A 25488-nucleotide genomic window follows, 5' to 3' on the forward strand; every position below is an offset into this window, starting at 1 on the left:
GGGCCGGGACGCGCAGCCGCCGTCCCTCCTGCGCCGCCCGGGCCGTGCCGGCGGGCACCAGCTGCCCCCGGGGGCCTGGCCGGCCGCTGTGGCCCCGCGGACGGGGCGCGGGAGCCCCGGGGACGCCTCACCGGTGGCCGAGGCGGCTGCGCCCCCCTGCGCACCCGGGCGGCGGCTCGGGGCGGTGGCGCCGGCGGCAGAGCGTGCCCCGGGGGGGGGGGCGCCCCGGTGAGCCGGGGCCCGGGGGTCCTTCGGCCGCTGCCGGCTCCGGTGCCGCTGCCAGCCGCCCCGTCGGCGAGGGCCCGTCGTTGGGGCGCCGTCGGTGGCCCCCACAGCCCGGGCCGCGCAGGGGGACACTTGGCGGCAGATGGCAACGCCTGTGACATCGGGGCTCTTGTCGCAGGCTCCCGGGGGGGGGGTGTTGGAGCCTGCGGGACAGCGGCATGGGCATCGCGGAGCAAAACCGGGAGAGATGCCTACTTCTCGTGAATTGTACTGTATCTTGGCGAGTGGTGTTGCTCAGGAATATGTCTTCTTGTTCAAAATTCTCATTCTCCTAATTTACATAAATAAATCTTAATATACATGTAAATTATGTCCGGGATCGAAGTAATACTGAGAACCACACATCGCTGTTTTCTGTCATGCCTGTGCCACAGTAATTATCAGCTGCTGTTGCTGATGGGTATCGATTGCTGTACACTTGCCGATCACTCTACAGAATGTGTTCATTTATTAAATGGTATACTAACCTACAAGCATTCGGTATAGGCAGGTAAAGTATACTTCTATTTATAACAGTCAGTGATTTAACAGCAAGCAGAGAATGTAAATAAATCTAAAACATATTTTTTTCCCCAGCTTCCTTCTTTGTTATCTTTTCATCATCATTTATAGTCTGTATCTAAAGGGTCTAATTATAGGGGCTTGGGTTGCTAGGCAAAAATTTAGTATTTTGGGAAACTTCCTGTTCATGGTCCTTCTGAAAAAACAACCCAAAGATGTTTCCTAATAGCCCGTGTACTGTGTCAGTTAAAATTCCACACAGTTAAGAAGCAGTTACTGCAAAAGAAGTAGGCAGTATCTCTGCTCTGTAGCTGACCCATTGTCACTAACTCAGTTTTTCTAATCTGGACAGCACCTAAATGACTTCTAGTTGTCTTCCTTCGTTTGGAAAAAGCACCCCAAAATCCTGCGTGTGTGTTTTGGAATAGCATTAGACTTTGCCACAAATAGTAATAAAACCTCCTGGAAAGGCTTGGAAAAGGTAGTCTTAGAAAAACTGCACAGCAATAGTATTAAAAGAAGAAAACACTTTTTGTTGAAGTGTATATGACTATTATATAAACTAAATGTTATTAGTATGCATAAAACTAAATAAGCAGCGTACATGTCATTTTTCTTGTAAATTGTGTCAAGATCACCATTGCATCTGCTAGAAGAATCATTGAACTATGAGAGAGATTAATCTTTTTTGTGTGTCTTTGATGATAAAATCCTAGATTTTCTTCTCAGGATTTTTTTTGAGTTGGCATCAGTCAAGACATCACTTGCTTTCAAATCTTCTCTGGAATGAGGAAGAAAGAGGAAAGGTATGATGTTATTTAATCCTCGTTTGAACGATGCCATGAATCTATCTTTTAAGAGAGTCTGATAAAATCTGTCTCTATTAATCATTCACAGAGACTTAAAGTAGGGCAATAAAACCCCTGAAATCCACTGTGTGTTAGTGAATAACTAAAAATTCTTAGTGTTGTAAAATAATTTGTCCTGGTTTAAAAACATGAAATTTTCAGCAAAATTAGTTTAGGTTACAATATTAATATCTTGTTATATAATCGAATATAATGCTTTATCTCCCGTTATGTATACCTCACCAAAGAGCCTTGCATTTTCCATTCTTATTCCTTCTCTGTCACTGTTACGTTACGCATACAAGTGTAGTCATCTACATATGGCTACTCAGAATTAATATTCAGAATACTCTGAATTCATACTCAGGTAGCTTTTCCTATAATTTAGTTCTGTTTTTCTAAAAGCGGACACATTTTGTTTGGATGACAGATTTTAATGATTCTAGTATCAAATAATCAAATATTCATAAAATGAGGGCATGAAAAAATATATACAAGTAAGTAGACATAGGTGATGGCAGAGGTGAAAAATACATTACTTTTACTCCTTCCATTTGACCACAGGTCTGAGCTCTCATAGCTCTGAATTTATACGAAGCAACAGTAATTGCATGACCAGGTTCACACACTGTGCTCATGTTTACTTTCTGTCGAGGTCTACAATAGCCAGGATACCCTGAGTTTCTCAGGGAGGCAGTTGTGCATGGTGGGCTTCCTTCTGTGGTCGTCTTCTTCTATTACAAAAAACTTGGTGAGCCAAAAGCAGACAGTGAAAGGCAACCGAAGTTTTCAGCTTCAAAAGTACATGTAAATCTCCACTTGTGATTCTGAAGTTATGGTTAGGATTTCTACATCAGCCCCTGGGTTTTAATGAAAAATTGGTAACATGGTGCCCCTCTTGTGGAAGTTCATAAAATCCTACAGTATTGGTGAGGGAGAAGTGTGGAAAGAGAGTAAGCAAAACCACAAGATGGAAAATAAATTTAAGAAAAATACAAAAGAAACAAGTTTGCATAAATATATTCCCTAAGATATTTCTATAATCTTTGCAAATGCATGGTATTCCTGCCAATAGCAGCTCTATCATGAGATAAAAGCACGGTTTGCAAACTTCTTAACATAATGCTGCAAAATATTTCAGTCCTGGCCTGTGTTTCTTCCGCTCCCCTTCCTCTTCCGTGCAGGACTGCACCGTGATACCTGGCCATCTTCCACTGAAGGCTAGTTTCACTTGAGGACCAAGCCTGTAATTTAGTTCCTTAGAGGAGAGGCAGCTCATTTATAAGCTAACTGGGACATAATAAATGCAGTAATTTGATATATTTGCTAAATTATCCAACTGTCTGATTTTAAAAATCCAAAACAGTTTTGAGTGCCACTGCAAAAAATGTTGGCAGCAGAGGCACAGAATCCTGCTTGGAGTTTGAAAATCCAGTTCCAAACACAGAGGAGGTTGATTTGAATACTGGTTAACTGTCATGTTCAGTAACAGAACTGGATTATGTAAAAGAATTTGGAAAAGAGCCAAACACTGGTTTTGGAAAGAGAGAAAATGAAGCAGTGGAGGTACTCTCCGGCTCTCAGGAGAGCTGAGCTTTGCTCTCTGCCTGACACACTGGGGTCATTTTTTGCATTTATGGAAGCTTTGATATTCCTGAAAGCACCATGCAGCCTCAGTGCTGCATACAGGCAGGGGCATGAAGAAACGTGTTATATATTTCCAAACAATTTTCTGGTCAATTGGACAAGAAATGAAAGTGTTCTGCAGCTACGATTAGGTTTCTGTTTTTACAGTAAACTGGTTACTGCTGTGCATCTCTTAAACTGGTGGCTGAAATTCCCATGTTAAGGGTAAGTCCTCAGGTTTCTTGTCTCATATTGCAGCACAAATCTGGGCACTGAATAATGATTTATAGCCTTTAACCACAGAAATATTGACAGTGCCAGTGCTCATTTGTCAAATGGAAAAACAATTATCAGAAGAGCCTTGCATCAGAGAATCAAAAGACACTTTAAAAATACTAGTTAAACTAGCTTCACATGTTTGTGGGAAGGGTATTTTTCCATTTGGTGAAGATGAGGAAATTAATCAGTTTGCACAAAGTTCTGCTGCAGTTCTCTGGCAAAGGCAGGACCTGAGAGGCCAGATCTCCAGATTCCCGGTCACCTCCCCCAGCCCTGGAGCTGCCTTTCTGAGACGCAGCTTACCTCTACAGAGTATGAAAAGCTTCTTTTTTAATTTCACTTTTACATTTGGTCATTCCACAGGGCATGTCAGGCTTAACTTCGGACAAGACCAAGTGTGCTGGCACGCTGCACTGACTCTACAGCGGCATTGCTTTTTACGGCCAGAGCCTGGCCGTATTTCAGTAAATGGCAAAAGTCCCATTGGCAGTATGGCCAGAGTTTCAGTTATAAATCCCAAATTAACACTCATGGATGATGACATTATGTCTGGTCAGAGGCACACTACAAATTTCAGAGCTGTTGATAACTCATATAAAGGCTGTCATATGCCTTGGACAGCATTTATGTGGGCTGTAGAAATGAGAACACTTATGGAGGGTCTTCTTGTGTATCTACTTGTTTTCTGTTCTTACTCTTTACTAAATTATGTGTGTTTTATTACCTGCTCAGTGTTTACAATATTCTCTCTTGGCAAGTAAAATATGCCCATATCTCTTTGGCTCTGCCCACATTAACTAGAGAGGCAAATCATGGATCCCTTCCCAATTCCTGTGGTATTACCACTGTATTTAGAGACCTAGCAAATATGTTTTTAAGCTCTTTTTTAGTTTTACTGGGTACTATGTCTTTAATGGTGTCAGCATGTATTTCATTACAGAATAGTACTCTAGCAACTTTTAATAGTTACTTTTCTGTACCGTAATAGAAAAACCTTTAACATAATCCAGAAAAAAATGTATTTCTGACTGAATTAAAAAAAAAAAAAAAAGAAACAGCAAAAATTAACTATTATGTCCATGGTGACATTAGACCATGGCCTGGTACTTTAAGCTCAGCCACTCTGCCTGGATGCTGCAACCTGGGGTAGCAGCGGGTGGTCCTGCACCACCGTTTAGGTTGACCAGCTGACCAGGTCTGCCTGATGACAGCCTGGACGCAGCATTTTCTCCAGAGAAAATCTGCTCCTGGCCTACACGGCCAGAATCAGAAACTTCCAAAATTACGGTTGGCAGGACAGAGGGGGCCTCTTGGTGACAGTGCAATAGGCAGGGCTGTCCATTCTCTGGGAGGTGACTTTGCTGTAGTTCAGACAGGTCCCCATGGGACGGTCAGGCTCAGATCAGACTGCCTGGAGAGGCTGTGCAGTTCCCTTTCAAGGAAGATTTCATGAGGATAGAGCCCTGAGCTCACAGCTGAGCCTCCCTTGGGGAGGAGGCTGGGCCAAGGCCTGGATGTCTAGGTAGAAACACCCCCGCCAAATGAGTTTGTGGGTAAAGGATAACTTAAAGCTCAGATCACTTGCACCTGGGTAACACTCTGTGCTATGGTGGCCTTGGCCTTGGGGCAGGAGGGATGCGCCACTGCTGGGCAGTAGAAGCCCCTCAGATGCCATCTTCAGAGGCTACTGCTTGGGTGGGCCTGTGGGAGGGCTGCTGTGCCCACCCCATGCCACTGGCTGTCCTTGTGTGGCCAGCGATACCGGTTCGGGGGCCTGTGGTGCTGGCATGTGCTGCAGAGCACCTGGCAGAGAGAAGCAATGGGACTAGTGTTCCATTTGTCACGGGGAGGTGGCCGGTATAAACTTGACTCATGTATAGTAGTAGTACATCACCTGCTGAGAAATCCAACTGTCAGATTTGTTGGCATGAATACGAGATGTATACTTTTAATCAGCTTCAATCCAATTATATCCAAAGGCCCTTTTCATGGTCATTCACAGAGCTTAATTGCTATAGTTTAATATTACAATTAAAAAAGGACTGGAAGGAGAGCTGAATACTAGGCTCCTGATGGATGATAATTATCACTTTATGTAGATGGATGGAAAACATTTCTAATTAAATTATTCTTGTTACGTAATAATAGTGTGATCTGGATAAAATCTTTCTGATTTCACATCTAGAATATTTCTAAGGGCACCAAGTTTGTGCCAGAATTTCAGTTGGCAGGTCAAATTGTTTTTTAAAAATACCTAACTTTTCAGTCAGTTTAGCAGCTTATCATAGGTTTATGCAGTGAAGATGTTCAGCAATGATAGAATTATTCAAATGTTGCACAGAGAATAAAATTAAATAAAATAAAACTATGCAGCTAGCATAATCTCTTAGTTCTACCAGCATGGGAAATTCACAGTCTAAATGACAGGGATTCATAGCGTAACTGTCACACATTTTCTTCCTGTATTAATTTCATCTCCATCTGAGGCTTTTTGCAAGACATAAGCCATTAAGCTAATACTTTGAAAACAGGAAAGCTCATTAGCAGCTCTAGGAAGGGAGTGTGATGGGCAAGGAAGGTGCAGGTCATTAGGGTTTGAAAGAGAAGGAAGTGTGAAAGTTTTAAGAATTAACATACAATCTGTCTGTACTCTGTAAAAATTCAATTACTTTTATATACCTCGCATTTCTTTCTCATTAGTGAGGCATGGAATGAATTAAGTAAACAGGCAAATGTAAAGGTCTCAGCTGAAGGTGTCAGGCTGCATTTCAAGAAATGGATTATAGATAATTCTAAGATGACCGCTGGCTTCATGGCCTAATACATGTAGTTGACATGTTGGGTGATGACAGCAGCCTTTCCCAACAAGCCTCATTAGGCATTAATTTTAAGTTTCTAGAGCAACTGTCTGTGACTCCAGCAGGCTATTTTTGAAGGGCATAAAGTCGGAGCTAGGTGGCCACTTTCTGTCAGGAGATAATGGGAATTCTGTGTCAAGGCATTTTCTGTGCATACGGAAGACTGTCCCTGAGATTTTCTGCATGCCTGCCCTCTTGAGTATGCACTACATTAGTGCTTACTGTATATATCAAAATTTGGCACTACCGTATCTCTCTAAACATTGCATTAATCCATCTGTCTGTCACCATGGTAACAGGGCTCCCTATTGATGCCTGAAGAAGAGCTAAACCATTAAAACTAAATGTACATAGTTAAAAAAAAATTGAGTAAGCTCACTTGGTGTAGCGCTACAGAGACACAAATAGTTGAAAGTGGGCTAATTAATATTTTCCCTTTTTTTCTATTTCTATTCATAGTTATAGATCTGAAATAAAGCCTATTGCTAAAATGATCCTTAAATCTGATCTTTGCTTCTTCACATTTTCACATCTATTTATTACATACTCTGCTGAATTTAATATTTAAAAATGTGCATTTTTTTCAGAATTTTACGCGTTCTGTGGTAGATATGTGTCCTGGAGGGCAGAAAGATTAAATGAATATCTTAAAGATACCAAGTACAAAGCAGATTAGAAATGTTGCTGAATATTTCACTGCACATGTTCTTTCACCCGCTCGCTTCCATGCTTGTAACATTGCCAAAATACAATCAGTAGAGTGCACACATTCATTAGAGGATCAATGTCTAACTGAGCACTGTTAGTTGGACCTGAGATGTTTTGAGAAGCACAATGTTGTGGAAACACTGACATGAAATACTGAACTTCATAAATCATTCTTGGACAACGAATTTCCATTTTTTATTACACTGGCGCCATGCATGCTATTAATGGTAGACTCGAGTCTATAATTCTATTAGGCTATAAAGAGGTCTTTGATTTTAGAGCAGAAATAAACCTTAAAACTAACAGCTGACATCTCATTTCCTTCTGTGTTCATTGGATGGTGCTTTTTGTTCTCTAGAAAAATGCTGTGTATTTTCTTGACCCTTTGCAGAGTTTCTTTTCTAATCTTCTCTGCTTTTCTCACAAGGTTAACACTAATAATGGCTACAAAGTGGATAAAATGAGGGGAACCAGAGAAGGAAACAGGAATACTGCACTTCAGAATGCTTTGCCACATTCACTGAGCTGAAAATATGATTATTCTTTTTCATGTCAGGATTTACAACTCTTTGATATCTGGTTTAAACTATAGCCCTGATCTTATAATAAGCCCTTGGGTCAGGAGGTAGCTCACAAGAGAGTTTTATCAGCCTCATGGAAGGCTGACTGGTTGGAAGGTCAGATGGGGCCATTGCTCTGTCTGCCTGTGCATGTGGGGGTAGAGTTTGTACATATGCATGTATGTTGAGCATATGTATATGAGGCAGATTTTATTAAATCTGATGTTCTAGTAGGCAAACGTGGATGGTTTCTCCTGTTACAGGGTATACGAATCTCTGGAGGACCTGGAAGGTCAGCAAAACCTACTTGGTAGAACAAGGAGGTACAGATGCTACCAACCAGCCTAGGGTTTCTGATTCATGGCTGGTATTTAAAATGTTTTCCGCTCAGCAGGAGGCTAGAGGAACTTGCAGGTGTGGAGAAAAGCAAGCAAGCAACCTACCAACCTCCCTCCTCTCCATCTTCAGGTGAAAGAGGGTGATCTCTTGAACTGATAGAAGAAAGTACTTCTATCTGATATGGAGCAGAGGAACAAGAAAGAAGTAACAACTGAAGAGAGTCTTCCTAGTTTTCTCTTTGTCAGAAGATAAAAGATTAATTCTGAACTTCATGAATGCCAGAGTTGTGGCGTGTATTGCCCTGGGTGAACAGAGACATGACAATGTGATCTGACCACAAATGCTTTTGGGGCATTTGGCATGCAGATGGCACTTGGCCATGCAGATCAGGGCCACCTGTGATGTACGTTGTGATCTAATTTGTCTTTGTTCCAAGCAGTACATCACCTCCACCGCTGGATCCAGCAGGCCTTCCAAAACAGTGGCAGCCACTAGCACATACTCTCAGTGTTCCTCTCATGAGCCAAGCTTTCGAAGATTTTTAAGGAGATCTTTGTTGATCAATACAATTCATTCTGCTTTCCCAAATGTTAAAACAATGTAGTATGTTCCCCTGATACAATGGATTTCAGATAGTTTATTCTGTAAAGAATCCTACAGTGCAACCAAATGGCATTCCTAGGGATGGAAATAACTTTGCTTTTTACTTACAAAATCATACATTGTAGTAACTTTTTTAATTAAAGTGCAAAAGATTGTGTTAATGTTCAAAATTTAAAAGCTTTACCTATTAAAATTATTCCAATATTTTTAATTTTTTCAAATAGAGTATTTTCAAAAAAAGTATTCTTGTTTTCATTGGTTTTAGAAATAACAAAATTTATCTTTGATTCTTTTTTTTTATACTGATTTTTGCAAGATCTGGACAACGTCCTTTGTCACTCCAGTGAATTCCTTTCTCTCCTGAAAACTCTTCTGAAAATTTCCTTTTCTTCAAAATGTGCTGTGCTAATAAAAACTTGCTTTGAACCCTCACCTAGCACAAGAAAGTTACTTCCTTGCCAGCTCTATTTCTGTCTTCAAGCAAGGTAGTACCTATGTCCCCTCACTCCAGAGGGAGAAATCTGAGCATCGATGGAGGGCATACTTCTGCACTGCCTATATATTTGGCTGCTATTCATATAAAATGGAGCGTGTTCAACTCTTGTTTCAGTTCTCAACCACTTAACAGAGACAAAGCATTTAATGATCGAAGATTTTATTCAAACAGCATAGTTACAGGCCAGCTAGGATTCTTGCTACAGCACTGCTATGATTCCAGCTGTCTTATACCAATGTCCTCTCCCAAAGTTTAATTTTATCCACATACTATGTGAATTGTACTCCATACACACATGGAAGCATCTTAGGTGTATTTCAGATAAATGTTCAATCTGACAGCTGCTGAGGATATCTGTCAGGCACTTGCTGGACTCCAGGATCTATGTGGTCTGCTCCCACCTGGAAGAGAAGCCTCTGCTTTCACAGTATCTCCCAATACCGCAAACGACATGTTCCAGGCAGGTGCCATTTTTCAAAGAAATACAGAACTGAAGATCTCCTTTCTGCTCTCCTTCCTGACCATGCGTGATAACGAAAAGCTGTGAGCCACACCAGGGATTCAAGAGATCATTGGTTATCCCATATATACATCACTGAAAAAAAACTGTTTCCTGCACTTGGTGATAAAGCCATGGGAAACTGCTGAATCACCTTGTTCTCTTTCACCTTCTCTACTAAAACTGAGGAAGATGTGGGCAAGATGCCTGCATGCAGCCGTACGAAGTTCTTGATCCACTTGCTGCCCAGAGCAGGCTGCCAAGCTGTGACAGACAAGTGCTATTAAGGAGGCAGTGGGTCTTGATGGAGATGGGAGATGCATCTTACCCACTAACAAGGTCACAGTGGTTTATTACTGGAATGACAGGTTCTTCAAAAGCTGTTCAGGCACCTTCTGACTTTCACCCATTAAAACTTCATCCACAGAGGAGCCACATACTCTGTCAGCCTATCAAGCAACAGAACCAGCCCAAGCAGCTTCCAGCCTGAGCATCTCTTATTCATGGTGGCCAAATCCAGTGCGTCTCCACTGAAGTGCTCTGCATAGCAACACTAGATGAAGCCTTAACATGTAAGCACTTGGTTTTATTTAATTTGAGGGATTAATTATGACAAACTCTTCCAGTTACAAGAAATATTTTTGCATACAGATCTAGATGTATTTTACAGCATGTTTTTATTTAAAGTTTTCTGCTTGCCATCTGTTTTAAGGGCTTGGAAGGCAAGTTATTTCCTTCCCTCAGCTCCACAGCTGGCCTTCTGGAGAGGGATGGTGGGAAATGTGGGCTGTTTCTGTCTGGAGGGGATATGGGGCAGGCAGCAAAGCAACAAGATACTGTCAATCTGCCTGAGAGAGCTTGGGGTTTGTTCTTGTGTGAGCCTTCATTGCACCTCACCACTGACCTTTGCAAACAGCATTCCTCTGCCTGCCAACTTCTCAGGGGCAGGGGAGTAACTGAGCTTACAAGGTGTTAAGAAGATGGATAGTAGTATCCTTTGGGTGGGTTGGTGGAGAAGAGACATGAACAGGTGCTTTTCATGACTTTGGAAGGAGGTGGGAAAAGGAAGTGGGAGGACTGGGTTTTTCTGGTCTTTTTGTATAAAGAGGAAACTCTTGCTTTTGTCTACTTTGAGGAGGTGTGGAGGAAGGAAGGAAATCAGTGCTTTTTTTTGGTCGTGTATGGAGAGAAAAATTCTGCCCTGTGAGTACTGGTTGGAATGAACATTCATTAAAGTAGTGCCTTTCTCACCCCACAGACCCAGGTGGTGCTTGTGAGGCTGTGCTGTTGCCAACACACATTTGCCGGCCATCCCAGGGCTCAGGATTGCTTGGAGGCAGCAGCAGTGCTGAGATGGATATAGAGAAACATAATCTTACAGGGCTAATCCACACTGAAGGGTTCCTCAAACCCCTCATAAAGAGATGGTGTGAGATGCATCTGGTTGTAGGGATTCTCACAGAATGTGGGAAATTGGCATCCCCTGTATCCTGGCAGTCCGTGTGGTCAGCAAGCTGAGTGCACCGTCCCTCCCAATGCTGCATGTGTGCAGCTTGGCTAGGTATGGACACGTCATCCAAGATTAAAAAGCTGTGCCTGAAATAAACACAGGTTCTCCGGCTTTGCAGAAGCCATGGTTTTGCAGAGGGGGGAAGAGTGCCAGCTACCCACTCTGGAAGAGTGGAGAGGTGACAATGACTGATATGTTTTCTCTTACTGTAGTTGTAAGAACTGTGTAGACACAAGCCTGTGGGAATAAGAATTCTGTCTTTTGTTCCCTGCAGTGGGGAAGTCCACAATGCGGAAAGAGCTGACAGTATTTTCAGTGTTGCTGAAGAAGATTATATGGGAATACAGGCTGTAGAGAGTGGGTTTGAAGATCTTGACCGTAAATAGACCACCTTGATTTTCTTGAAGCTAATCTGAACCAGATGCCTCCCGAATATGCATGGATGCCCAGAATGCTAGTTAGTGCTGAATAGCAAGTGCTAACTCTGAGACAGGCATCTCACATGTGGCTTCCTGTGGCCAAGAATTCTTGATTATCTACTGCTTGTCCCAGATACAGACCATAATGTAGCGCGACAAGGAATGTAGTCTCTGAGATGCAAAGCTTCCTAAATTATGAAGTATTGGTTATTGCAGAAAAATTGGTCCTTGGAAAAAAAAGAGATTTTATGTAAGTCTAGAAATTTCTGCAAGGTGTCGAGACGTTTTACTTGGCCCAGGCAGGCTCAGGAGAGGTCTGAGATGATGTCATGATTTCTTGAGCTGTGCACAAGGAGCAGGTACAGTGGCAGCTGCAGAAAGCAAAATAATGGTAGGTGAGGTGTGCTTGCAGCATAGGCTATGCAAAGGTTACCGATGTGTGCTAGGCTTATTCTGAGCAACATGTTGTGGTTAGGTATTGTGGTTAAAGCAGACAATTGCTGAGTGTTGTGCATAGTGCATAATAGACAGGGCTGTGGTACGCAGATAAAAAAAGCATGGGATGGATTTTACACTAAAATATGCTTCTCTGAGTGTGAAGAAAGGATGAAGTTGGTCTGCTAGGGAAGTCCTAGCTTTGACCTGCCTGCTGAAAGCTGGTCTGCACCAGTTGGCCTGGATGAGAATCACAAAAAATGGAAATTAAATTGCGTTCTCATAAATCCCCGTGAGCTGCCTCTTCATGCCACCAGTAATTTGCTTTTTGCTAGCATTACTCTGTGGAAGAATCCTTCCTAGTTGCAGTTATCTTCAGAAGTGGAAAAATGCAAGGTTTTAAAGATTGTTTCCCCTTACAAGATGTTCCTTATCAGTGAGGTGTCCCTAAAAATCCACCTGCAGTTTCTCTCATGGGCAACGAGCACCAGACTTTTCCCCTCTTGATGTCCTCTGTCCCTGCTCCTCAGCTCTGAGCAGCCACCTCAGCCATGAACTTTACCAAGTATTTAGCATCTCTGAGGCACCCAGGGCTGATGATGTTTGCATGAAGAACTCAAGGCTCCTTACTGTGGGTATTTGGAGACTTCCTCGTTCTACATGTAACCCCACTTTGCAAATTTCCACACAAATATTTATGGTTTACCTCAAAGCTAAAAGGGTAGCCTACTTACTAGTAACTGAAGCTCTTCAAGTTTGAATATTCCCACAAGCATTCCCCTCGAGCTCTCTTTCCTTCTGATATTTGCTGGTCACTTGGGGCTGTGTAGCCGAGAGGCAACTGAATTAGGATGGTCCACTTCATGTGCTGTGAGCTGGAGGGAAGGCAGGCTGAGTGCACCCTGCGACAGTCAAAGGGAAAAGGTTTCTCCAGTGTCTGCTTACACACACCTGTGGTGAAAATAAGTATGTGGATTTCACACTGCGAGGAACTCTAGTTACTGGTAAACAGTTCTGCTATCTTTACATCAAGTCTGAGTTTAAATTGCTCTCCCAGCATTTCATTCTGAAGCTGATTTTTTTTCTGTTACATTCCTGCTAGTATTCTATACCTACACTCCTTTTAATCAAATAAAACATACCAATTCATAATGCCTCCAAGACTAATCTTTGCATATTATTTATTGCATGAATAATTTTCTTTAGCATTCTGAATCGTTTTTCTGCATTTGCTGGTTACAGTTTTATTAGTTTAAGATGTGATTATACTGCAGACTGCCATTTGCTCGTCAGAATTCATTTCTATGAATGTTAGTAGATTAGTATAAACTAATTCTACAAAAATTAAGATTTATAAACTCATTCTCTTATTTTGGTTTAAAAAGCATATGTTCTATATCTCAGAATCTCGGCCAAAACCTTTTCTTAACCATACAAATAATTTTTTACCTTTTCTTCGAAGAAGTTCTTGAATTTTTTGAGGAATAATTGTTAGTTAAAATAAATAATGGCTAATAATCTTAAGGAAAAAACTAGAAATACGTCTTATGAGGCCCACTTGGGCATACTTGAAGAAAACATACTTCTGAGAATGGTTAAAAGTAAGCCATTACATTGATTGCAATATGAAATATGCATTTATTAAGTTAAAATCACATTTCCATCAGAACATGTTTCATCAGCTAGTAGTAGAAGTAACTGCTAAAACTCTGGTGCCATAAACACACATCTAGTTAGGCACAAGCTTCTGAGCAAAGCAAAGCCCATCCATTTAAGTGTTTGTAGAAATAAGCGAATGATAACTATAGTAAATAAGTGAACAAAAATAGCAGAAAAAATATTTTTGTTTTATGCATCTGACCACACTTTTGTATGATCAGTATCACATTTCTGTTGATTGTCAGACTTCCTTTCTCTACCACAGTGTTTTCAGCCATATGACTCATGAGTCATATCTAGTCCTTTGTATACAGAGCTCATTGAATATTCCAATTCTACAGAGTATAAATTATAAAGTAAATTAAATAATTTTTTTTATCTTGTTTGCTGGGGGGAGGAGGAAGGGAACCCAGGCTCTCCAAATCTGAAATTAATTCAGCCCTTGCAGTGTGAATCTGTCATGGCTTATTGTCCTGAAAACAATAGCTCTGAGAGGTATAAAATGACCTGTTCTCCCTTACTCTTTTTGCTTATTGTTTTATGGTAGAAAGGTAGGAAAGAGGGGTGGGTATGAAACCCAAGACCAACACTGCTGTTTTCTGAAGGAAAGTATATGCAGTGGGGGAGGGCAGATCTAGAAGAGACACAGAAACAAGGCAGGGAAAGAAAAGAAAGGAACAAGAGAAAAGCAATGATATAACGCTAAATCTTCCCCATTAATGATGCTGAATTGTGACAATGAAGCATTAAAGAGATTTTCAAAAGCAGTTAGTTCCATTTTGGAATGGCCTAGTTAAGTGTTTAATGATGCAGATAGCCCCCCTCTGGGATTTACAGAAGTCTCTAATTGCATAAATTCCTCCAGGAAAAGTATTTTGTATTTCGTGTTAATCCATATAAACACACATCATGGATGTGTTCCACTGACAGCAATGGATGGTTCTGCTGTAAATGCTCAGAGCGTATAGTCCTAAACAGTGAAACAGCCCACAACTATAATTATAAAGAAAGCTTTTGTCAAAATGAACACCATGCTCCTGCATGAGCTGGAAGGAATCACTTTCTTGCACTCCACTGCAGAGCACAAGTTCTGACTTTCCCCCAGTACCGTAAGCGGCTGTTTGCTGAGGCAGCGGAGAAGAGAAAGGAAGAGGCAGCCAGGAAACACACACAGAGGAGGGCAAGAAAGGTTGTGTATAAGATAAATGGGAGCATATTTGTGGTTATTCTTTTGTCAACCAGGACTCCCGTCCCTTTTATAGCCCCAAGTAGGAAACAGGAGGAAAAAAGAAACACCTGTACAAGGAATATTCTTTTACACAGCAGATATTAAAGAACTCTATCTCAAAACATTTTTACTATTTTAATTGGTTAATTAAAATAATTGCAGTTGACAGCATTCCTTTAATTACATAACCATTTGTAGGTGTGTATTTTATTATTTTTGTTTTGTTTCCTATGGGAACAGACTTAGCAACTGTTTAAAGTGTCAGTCAGACTTAACTTCTCTCCCCATAGGAAGACTTTGGAACTTGCTTGGCTGAATAGGAAAGACAGTAGAAGTTTCAAGAACAAGAAGTTTCAATTCAATAAATTCTTAAAGGTTTCCTGAAAATCAAGGGAAGGCAAATCAATGCCAATGCTGTGGAAAGGACTTGGTCATTATGTACTGTCATCCTGACCAAGTCATAACGAGATGACCTGAATTTATCTAACACCACTACCAGAGGCAAAGGTCCTGCTCTCCCGTCCTTTTCTGTCTTTAAGCTGTGTGTTGGCTCCTCTCATTTTTTGCCAGCTCTTGCACCTATGGGATTCCTCCATGAGCACATCTGATTGAGCCTGAAGTTCAGTGGCAGCCTAGACCAAGCTAACTGCTGTCGATGGTCCTGTCTCTGCCCCTTTATTTCATATATATTTGAACGTATATAATATATATTTATAAGGAGGAAAACTTTCCTCTTTCACTTCTCTTTTCCTGGGCAATGTGTTCCTGCCCTTCCATTGTACCAGTACTAGATGCTTTGTCATGTCCTTTGCTGAGTCATTTCAGCATGATAAAGTGGCACAAAATTAACTCGGTGAAAAAAAAAAGTGAATAGTTTTCTATTTCAGCTGATACTTTTGTACCAAGACAGCTCAGCAAAATATCCAAAAAGCAGCGTAGAAACTGCAAGGGAGACTGTGGAAAGGGTCTGAGCAGAGGGAAGGACAGGACAACTGCCACTCCTCACTGCTAGTTTAGGAGCAGGGAAAAGTGGAGAGAGGGAGGCCTCCCTCCCTTGGTGCTAGTGAGCTGCTAGTTCTGCTCAGCCACTCACCCGTCTTAAGTCATTTCACTTTTGGTCATTTGGTGGCAGCCAGCTGGCCCCTGGTCAGCATCTGTGGAGCTCCCAGTTAGTGACAGTATATGATTCTCTTGTCACAGCGGGGGGAGTGTAATGCAGACCATGGGGGAGAAGCAAGGTTGTTATGATGGGGAAAGGAAACCCAGCTCCGTTTCATCCACTGCTCACGCAGATGCTTGTTTTAAAGCTAATTGTGCTGAACACAAAAATGTGGCCTGACTCAATAGTAAGGAGTTTAGCAACAAAGACACTTAAAAATTGGAAAGCTGATGTGTGTGACGAGTACAGATGGGTATGACCCATGATTGTATGTTTATTTCTCTGAAGTACTAAGTTCATTTCCTGTATGTATTGTGAAAAGGAAAAAAAGAAAAAAAAAGTGGTTTTAAAGAGGAAGTTTACTGAACAAAAAGTACCGGTTTGGTGAACTGGGGTTAGGATAAAGCTGTATGATCTGTGTTAACGAAGAATCAGTAGCGTGGATGCCTGACCTTCACTGAAGTGTACAGAAATTTCTGTATAGTACTGACTGATGCAATGACGCTGTTCTGCATCAAGCAATGATGAATGCAAGGTTCTTCACAGGGAAGCAAAATATCAAACAAACTGTAACTCACTCCACTGTTTGAACAGTGTACTTTACTAATACATGATGTAAGACCGAGGAAAATTATTTCCTGGCTCCAGTGAGGGAATGTTTGATTTGCTCCAAGGCTGATAACACTGGAAAATTTGGATTTTTTTCCTCATGTAACTCTACTTTCCTGGCCCTTCCTTTTGGTTGGCTTGTGTTCTGTGTCAGCTTCCCAGAATGAATGACTTTTTTCTTTCCTTCACTCGAATTAAGCAAGAAAAAATGTTAAATATGGTTAAAATACCACACTGATGACCTTGCACAATGCTCGTTTTTATTTTTTCAGTTTAAATTGTAAGATTTTGAGGCGGTCTCCCTTAAGTTTGGAAGCATTAATCATTAATCAGGGAAGCATGGACAGTTCTGAAAACTTCTGGATTTTGGTTACATTTTTAAGGAGAATTTGCATTTTATTCTACTGGAATAAATTAAAATATCCATAGATTCTGACTTCTATCCAAAGCAATGAAGCTATATGGTAAGAAGCCAAAGTCAGAAGATGAAAAACTACAAAAATATTCCAGACTCTATATGATTAAGCCATTTCAGATTTTTAAATTATAAACAACTGTGGTTTTGTAATGCTTCTAAACAGAGAAAAAGCCACCTTGATCAAGAGATACGGTTTTAACATGCAGTGGATAAACGTAAATAAAAAATTGATTCTGATCACCAGAGCTTGCTTGCCATGAAAAAGCTTTCTTAGCTCCTCTTGCCTGCTTTACTTACCTACTGCAGAGTAGTATATGTTACACTTTGTTGGAAGGCTGTACAATAAATGACTATTCATCTCTGTTCTTCAAAAGCAAGACTTAAGAGACACTTAAAAGCTTTTTGGACCTGCTTAACTTGATCACGTTGTAATGAAAACCTCGCTTTATTTTTTTGATTCCTTAGAGTGGTTCTGATTTGCATTCTCGCTCTCTCTTCCTGCCAACATTTAAGAAATTTAATATTCCTAGTTTACCCGAAACTTTTTTTGAGGAAATTAAGTATTTTCACAAAATGAATAGTTGATATTGATAAGACTCTAAAATGATGGCTCACTGTCCAAGCAGTGGTACAGGGAGAGGTAACTTCTGAAAAACAGCTGAGAAAATGAGAAAAATCTTTGGTCAGGAAAACAGGTATATTGTAGAAAACTGTTAGCATTACGCACTCTTGACATTGTCAACTGGCATGTATGATGTACTGTGTGTAGTATTCAGCAAGTCTGGATCCACAAGGCTACATTCAGCATCTCACATGACAATGGTATTATCAATACTTTGTTCGAATTCTTTTAAATTTATTTTTCAAAATTAATTGTGAAAGATGTGGAAAATGTGCCTAGAAAATGTGTCCACTGCAGTGCCTAACTTTCTTTCCACCTGTAAGAATATCAGAAGATCCTTCAGTTCAGTACCTGTCACTTCATCCCCCTTTTTTGGTTGGAAGTAAAAAGCAATTGGTTTTGGCAGTGTAGGATGTGTAGAATACAGATATCTTATGTCCAAAATGCTAGTTTGCTAGTTTGTGTTTATTTAATCACTTAAATACTTTGTCTTGACAATGCTTCCAGCATAGTCAAGCAGATTCTGCCATGAAACATGGCAACAGATGTTCTATATGTGTAAGGTGACATGTCATCTCAGCAAATTAGCTTCCCTGTTGTTTTAAGACTTGCCCTTACGACACCTCTACACTGCAGGCAGGGCAAGAAGTAGCAACTGTCAGTGGCAATAGCTCTTTTATTAGTCTTTTCCTAACAAAGATAATCTGTCTCTTTTTAAAGCGAGTAATATTGCTGCAACATATTTATTTATTGACGAGATCAACCTGAGTCACAAATAAGAGATCGGAAGAGCACATACTGTAACACATGATCCTACAAAGTTTTATGAGGAGAGAACATTTGTCCTACCGTATTTAAGATTTAATCTATTCAGTGCTTCAAACCAATTTTCATTAATGTTGTGAATAAATGATAACAAATGCTTTCAAGAATAACATTGAATTTTATGAAATATTATCTGTATATATTCCTTTTTCAAATTTTTTAAAGAAAGAACTTCAAAGAGGTGTTGATAGTGTGTTCATAGTGTTTGCAACAGGACATAAAAAATACTGTACATTCCAATGCAATACTGGTACTGATTAGGGACTAGAACAGGCTATTATGTGAAAAGTACAATGTGTGGCACTGGATGATCCTGTTAGAATCAAAGCAGATTCACTATTGAAAGTAAAAGTGTGTTTGTTCTCTTAGTTTGACTTTTAGAACTATTTTTCCAGGCACTCCTTAAATTCCTTTATGTATTTCTCTCAATTAATGCGGCTGAAGTTCACTTTCCAGCCATAACATTTTAAAAGCCAAGGGGAAGACTGTGGAATGAGACAGCAGCTTGAAAGAGGTGCTGGTATTGTTTACAAATGTTTTGCTTCTGAAGAGTGTTTCTGAAATTAGCCTGAGTGCTACCTGTGAGGATAAGCCAACAATGACATTTTTACATAAACTGTTTGCTCTGTTTGTGAATGTCTGAAATATTTCATAATCTCAAGAGATAATAGTGCCATTTGACATCATACAGTGATTAATATTGTCAAAGCACTGAAGACAGATCTCCAGCAATATGCTAATAAAAAACTGATGAAGACTAAAAATGCTTGTCAGTGAACCACAACATTTCTGTCAGCAGCCTTCTGGTGGCATATATTGATGCTGTATTCACGAAGATAGAAAGAAAAGTTATTAGCTGTTTATAAAGAACATTTCAAAGAATAAAAAATGCTGTGATATCTAAGTTACAAGACTGCAGGCAAACTATTGACAACAAGCACTACAGCAGGAGGAGGAGATGGGAAGGAATAATGCAGCAGCATCTGTTGCATATGGGGAAAATGGATGCCAATGCATTTGTACAAGAGATTCTATCAGAAACTGTTTTTAACTCCTGCTGCCCACTTGCCAAAGGACTACTCCTTTACATCTTGCAGAGGGAGACACCCCTCCATATTTTTCCAATGTGCCATTAAATTTCCAAAATTATTCTTCTGTATCAATAAAATGGATGATAGACTCATGGGGAGAGTGTCTACCAGGCTACTTTATGATTTGTTTACCAAAGTAATTAATTTCCTCCAAGGAATGGAGAATATCCAGTGCTGGTCAATCTGTTCCATGGTTCCTTTGTTATCAGGCACTGTTTATGGATAAAAAAATTAGCTTATCATATTAAATTAAAGGGGTAAATATTTAATTCCAAAATTAGTAACAAATTATGAAAACAGAAAACACATTGCCTATGTACTAGAACTCAGCTGCATCCTTATGCTGTGTTTTTGGTGTCTCTCCTAGGACCACATTCAACCATGAAAGATGCAGGTCGACTGTAATATATCTTAACTTTTTCCAGAAATTTATTCAGTTTGCTTTGGAGTTTTTTGAACTGAGGGTTGATTCCTACTGCATGTCCCAAGGTAGTCCATTCTCTGCAGATTACATAGCTCTGCTAGGAAGTTGCAAACCTTTGTAAAAGATGCATCAAAGTGAAACACTTGTTTGCACTGTGTGTGCCTGCTTATCTCCAGCAGTTCATAGAATCACAGAATCATTTAGGTTGGAAGAGACCTTTGAGATCATCAAGTTCAACCATAACCTAGCACTGCCAAGTCCACCACTAAACCATGTTCCTAAGTACCACACCTACACATCTCTTAAATACCTCCAGGGATGGTGACTCAACCATTTCCCTGGGCAGCCCGTTCCAACATTTGACAACTCTTTCAATGAAGAAATTTTCCCTAATATCCAACCTAAACCTCTGCTGGTGTAACTTGAGGCCGTTTCCTCTGGTCCTGTGCTTTGTTACTGGGGAGAGGAGACTGAGATCCACCTCACTACAACCTCCTTTCAGATAGTCATAGAGCGGGGTAAGGTTCCCCCTGAGCCTGCCTTTCTGCAGGGTAAGCAACCCCAGTTCCCTCAGCTACTCCTCATGAGACTCGCGCTCTCCTCAAACTACAGCCCGCGGGGTGGATACGGCCCCCCAGGGTCCTCAATCTGGCCCCCCTATTTACAGACACCCCCCGCTGGGGGTTGGGGGGGGAACCAAGCAGCCGCAGATGACTGCCTGCCACTGCATCCGCACGCCGGCCCCCTGGTTAAACAGTTTGAGGACCCCTTGTCTAGAGCCTTCACCAGCCTTGCTGCTCTCCGGTGGATGGGCCTGCAGAACATGCTAGGTGGAAACAACAGCAAGCAGCTTTGATTGCGGTTCTGCCTTAGTGGTGGGAAGCCTCCCTCCCCGGGCTCGCTGCAGGGGACCCTGCCACCAGTGCCACTGCACACCAGGGCAGCGCTGTGCAAGAAGGTCTCAGTGCAGGACTGTGCTTCTGGAAAAGCATTTCCTTCGTGGCTCATACCTTTCTGGGATGGCCTTGTTAAGCCAGGACAGAGCAAGGGTCTGTACGAACATGTCATCCTTGGTGTACGAGCCCGTTTCTTCCAGCCAGTGTAACGGAGTATGCGGGCGCTGCTGCTGAAGCCGTGAAACATTTGCATATGCGAACAGCAGCAGGGAGAGCCGCCCGCCGGCCCACCGCACCGGGCGTGCGGTGGTTGGGACAGACCAGCCTCAGGTTGTGCTGCGACCAGGACGCCGGGGCGGGGCAGCGCAGCGCGGCTCTCAGGCCCGACAGGAACCGCAGCCCAGCCATCGCCCGCAGCCGCACCCATCGCCTTCAGTCGCAGCCTCGCCCGGCCCCCGGGGCAGGCGGAGGGAAGGCGGGGCGGCCTCGGGGGAGCGGGGCACAGGCCGGCCGGGCGGAGTCGCCTCACGCCGCGCACGAGCCGGCAACCGCCCCTCAGCGGCCGCCGGGGCAGCCTCACCTCGCGGCGGGCCCGCCACCGCTCCCGCACTGCCCCGCGGGCCCGGCCCGCCCCCTCCCGCCGGGACGGCCGCAAGGCATACCGGGGCTTGTAGTCCCCCGCCGCCGCCCTCCGCCTCCGCTTCGCTTGAGCGCGGCAGCGAAACTACAACTCCCGGCGGGCGGAGGGGCGTGCCCCGAGCGCCCGTGTCTGAGCCCGCACGGGGCGGGAGGCCGGTCCCGCTGGGTCGGGCCGTGTGGGCGGGGCTTCTCCTTCGCCGCCGCTCTCCCGCCCAACTCGTTCGCTTTCGGCCCGGCAGCTGGAGCGGGGGAGGACGGGGCCGCCGCCGCCCGGGGCTGACGGCGGACGTCGCTGGCAGCTCGTGCCTGTGTGCGCGCGTGCCGGGGGCGGCGCGCGGTCGGTTGCGCGGGCCGGGGGCGGCGAGGGCTGAGCGGGCGGGGAGGCGGCGGGAGCGGGGCTGTAGCGCAGGCACCCGCCGCCCGGGTCGCTCCCCTGCGCCTCCAGCGCGCCCGGCGGGCGGCCGCCTGCGGAGGCGGCGATGGAGAAGAGTTAGCGCTGCCGCCGCGCTCCCGCGGCCGGGGAGTGGGCTGGGCCGGGCCGGGCCGGCGGCGCGGCGTCCCCGCCGGGGCTGGTGCAGGGTACCTCCCCGCCCTCTCGCCGGGAAGCGACTGCCCGACCGACCGCGGCGGGGGGTGCGCGCCTGTGTGGTCCCGTCCCTCGCCGCCTTCCCCCGCTTCTCCCGCGGGCGGCCGCCGCTGCGGCGGTTACCGCCTCCCCCTGAAGATGAATAGGTGGCAGCTGCTGCTTCTGGGTCTGGCTGCCGGGGAGAAACCTGGATAGAGGCACTAAAACAAGGGGGCGGGGGGGGAAAGAAAGTCGCCACTCTGCGGCTCGGGGAGGGGAAGCCGGGCATTTCTCTCACCTTGTTCCGAGCAAAAGCCCAGCGAAACTAGGGACGCGGGCGGGAAGCCGCTCCCCCGCGCCGGGAGGAGGGGGCAGGATGCAGCGGGGGCTCGGCACCGCCGCGGGCCGTGGGCGAGAGACTGCGCCGCGGCGGCCCTGAGGGCGGGCGGCGAGGATGGTGAAGGCAGGGACAAGTCCCGGCAGCGATCTCTCGGCGGCGGCGGAGCTCCCCTCTCCTCTCCCTTACCCTCCTCCCTTCCGCACGGCCGCCCTCCCCACGGGGCTGGGGAGCATGAGGCGCCGTCGGGGACCTGTTGTGTAGGGGGAGGCGGGGGTTAAGCGCGGCGGCGGCGCCGCCCGGGGCGTGAGGCGGGGGAGCGGTTCGGCGGGAGGGAGGATGAGGACCTGCTCCCGCAGCGCTGGTGTCTGTCGGCGATCGGCCCTGCCCCGCGCTGCCTCGGGGGAAGCCTCTTCGGTGGAGTCGTGACGGGGGACAGGGGTCGGCGGGGAGCCCTGCGCCCCGGGTCTGCGCGCAGCGGCGACCGCTTCCCGCTGAACTGCGGCTTCAGGAAGAAGAGAGCTCGAAGTGTTTCTCGGAAGCTGGAGTTGCAGCCTGGTTTCTTGCATTATTTTTTTCTTGCCTTTTTTTTTTCTTTTTTTTTTTTTCTCCCCCTTAACCATTTGTAACGCATGTTTCTTGAGGGGACGTCTTAGGAATGGTCATTTTTAGCAGTGAAATCTGCTGCGCAAAGGAGGATTATAACAAATCTCTATGAATGATAGACTCGATTGCTAAACCTTGCCTTGACCAACCTCCTGACCCTCGGAGAGATCTCTCAGGGTGTGTGTGGGAAGGAAAAAAAAATCCTCCCATTTGAAAATAAACTTGACAAAAAAGACTAATCTTTTTTGGACAGCCTAATTGCTTTATAATTACTTTTTTTTTTCTTGTTTTGTGATATGTTGTTTTAAAAAGGATTTTCCTACATGGTTGTTTTGTAACTGGTGGAGGAAGGAAGGATCCCTCTGAAGCGTTTCTGATGTGACAGCTTTGGTTTCCGAAGAGTTAACTGGTGTTTGCATGATACACCTATTGCTTGTCTGGTAGCAGACTTTTCATCTTTTTATTTGCTTTTTTTTTAATTAACTGGGGCTGGCGGAGAGGGTTATCTTGGTCAGAAGAATATTTGCACGTATCTCTCTCTCTCCTGTATACATTTTTGGTGGGGTTCTCCCCACATTTTACTCTCTCTTGATGACTCCTGGAGGTGGTAGTGGGCCCATGAAAGACTGTGAATACAGTCAGATCAGCACACACAGCTCTTCGTCTCCCATGGAGTCTCCCCATAAGAAAAAGAAATCAGCTCCCAAGAGAAAATGGGAGGTTTTTCCTGGAAGAAACAAATTCTTCTGCAATGGGAGGATCATGATGGCTCGACAGACTGGAGTCTTCTACCTGACGCTTGTTCTCATCTTGGTCACCAGTGGACTCTTCTTTGCATTTGAGTAAGTGACGTTAAACTCTTCATATTTTCCTTCATTTTCTCTAGTTACTTATTTTCTGTCTGAAAGCAAACTAAACATGGTTATCCAAATGTGATGGAGAATGCTGACTGAATTCAGCTAATGTCGGTTTATATAATTGAAAATGTGATCGGATAAGATGCTGAGGGACACTCAATCCTGTTCTGGTTATTGTACTCTGTGGAAAACTGATACTTGAAAATTAAGGTTGTAGTGCTTTTATACTGCAGGTTTCCAGCTCTTGCTGATGTTGAAAGAGGAGTGTGAAATAGCAGGTTTGGGATGGTCAGGAAATGATGTAGCTTCTTGTCTGTCAGTTACTCTGCTGAGAATCAAAACCAGCAGGTGCAAAAATACTGACCCTTTGTCACAGAACCAAATGGAAGAAAAGCAGTTATCTGTCATTAGTTTATGATTATGAATTAGGCTGGCTTTTTTTTTTTTTTTTTCTCTTGAAGTCATTTAATAGCTTGTAGATGAGAATTCCAAGTTAAGAGAGAAAGAAAAAAAGCTGTACAATTTTGCATGTACCTAGCTTTCCACCACTAGGTAACAGCATTACTTTGTGATGATAACTTGTATGTGAGTTTGGTCTTAGTTTAAGCTGTGTTTGTTTTGGATGTTTGGATTTTTTCTAAGCAAGCTTCTGGTGTCCTCCTAGGGCTATTATTCTCTTGGCCTGAATCTTCAGGACTGCTTTTCATCTATGTGAAGTGAACATACAGTGACAGCAAATCAAATATACTGATATTTGCATGTATGTTGGAGTGGTTAAATTAACTATGCACACCGAGAAAGAATTAGGCACTTCATGTGAACGATACAGTTTAACTTCTATTTACTTTTTTTTTTTTTAAGCAGAGTACAAAGGTGCTCACACTGCTAAAACACTTCCTATAGGAATAATTCTTTTTAAGGAGTTAATGCTACTTTACCTGTTTTAAACTATTGTAGCTTGATTTGTGGTTTGTGGCAGGAAAAAAATCTTTAAGTTATTTATACAGCTCTTACAATTTTGTGAATAGGAACTATTATTTATAAGTAAGCTTCAGTGCTGCCTCCAGAAATTCTGTTCGCTTTGCTAAGTGATACAGTTGAACAACAAAGGTCATTCATTGCTTGGTGTCTTCAAGGAAGAAGATGGTGACACTAACAAACCCTAAATTGTACTAGTTAAATGCAGACCATCTTAACATACTGGTAGTAGTAAAGAAGGAAAAAATGCTCAGCAGGTACCCAGGGAGACCCGCAGATTAATTGTCTTTAGTGGGCTCCAGATCACTTTAGAGGGATTTATTAACCATGTATCTTCTGCAGACACTATGAAGCTGCTTGAACATCCTTTGAGTACTTGAAATAACACAGTCAATGATGGTATCCATGTATTGCAAGTGTGTTTACTTTCCTGGTTTTAAAGAGGTATTAAAGGTGTAACCTGATAGTATTGCATCAGGACTGGGTGCTACTCTATTCTGTTTGCCGTGATTAGGCCTAGTTTTGGAAAGCATTTCTGTGTGGGCTGACACTTGTATCTGCATGCGGTCTCATCACCTCTGAAGGCAAGTGCTGGACTTACATTCTGGT

The 25488-nt window shown here is 43.4% G+C and overlaps 2 protein-coding genes across 7 annotated transcripts in view; one reads left to right on the forward strand and one right to left on the reverse strand.

Moving 5' to 3' along the window:
• Window positions 1-146: 146 nt before the first annotated feature.
• LOC308064515 (uncharacterized protein) lies at window positions 147-22390 on the reverse strand (the record flags this gene model as incomplete). 3 transcript variants are annotated; one of them, XM_080389096.1, is made up of 2 exons in its annotated part: window positions 147-12917; window positions 21012-22390. In XM_080389096.1, one exon carries the CDS (start codon window positions 22388-22390, stop codon window positions 21275-21277), a length of 1116 nt encoding a protein of 371 aa, XP_080245222.1. In that variant the 3' UTR covers window positions 147-12917; window positions 21012-21274. The 3 variants fall into 3 exon arrangements, with proteins under 3 accessions (XP_080245222.1, XP_080245221.1, XP_080245220.1); XM_080389095.1 differs by having other exon boundaries at window positions 147-19789; XM_080389094.1 differs by having other exon boundaries at window positions 147-11902; window positions 12701-22390.
• Window positions 21747-25488, forward strand: part of ZDHHC14 (zDHHC palmitoyltransferase 14) — a 113722-nt gene continuing 109980 nt past the window's right edge. For 2 of the 4 annotated variants that reach the window (XM_080389092.1, XM_080389091.1), the window contains exon 1: window positions 21752-23886. In XM_080389092.1, coding sequence (XP_080245218.1) covers window positions 23636-23886 — 251 coding nt within the window. In that variant the 5' untranslated portion in view covers window positions 21752-23635. Of the gene's footprint in view, window positions 23887-25488 lie in introns of all 4 variants that reach the window. The other 2 variants (XM_080389090.1, XM_080389093.1) reach the window with 2 other exon arrangements.

Source organism: Falco punctatus, assembly GCF_963210335.1.
Source record: "Falco punctatus genome assembly, chromosome: 5".
NCBI lineage: Eukaryota > Metazoa > Chordata > Aves > Falconiformes > Falconidae > Falco > Falco punctatus.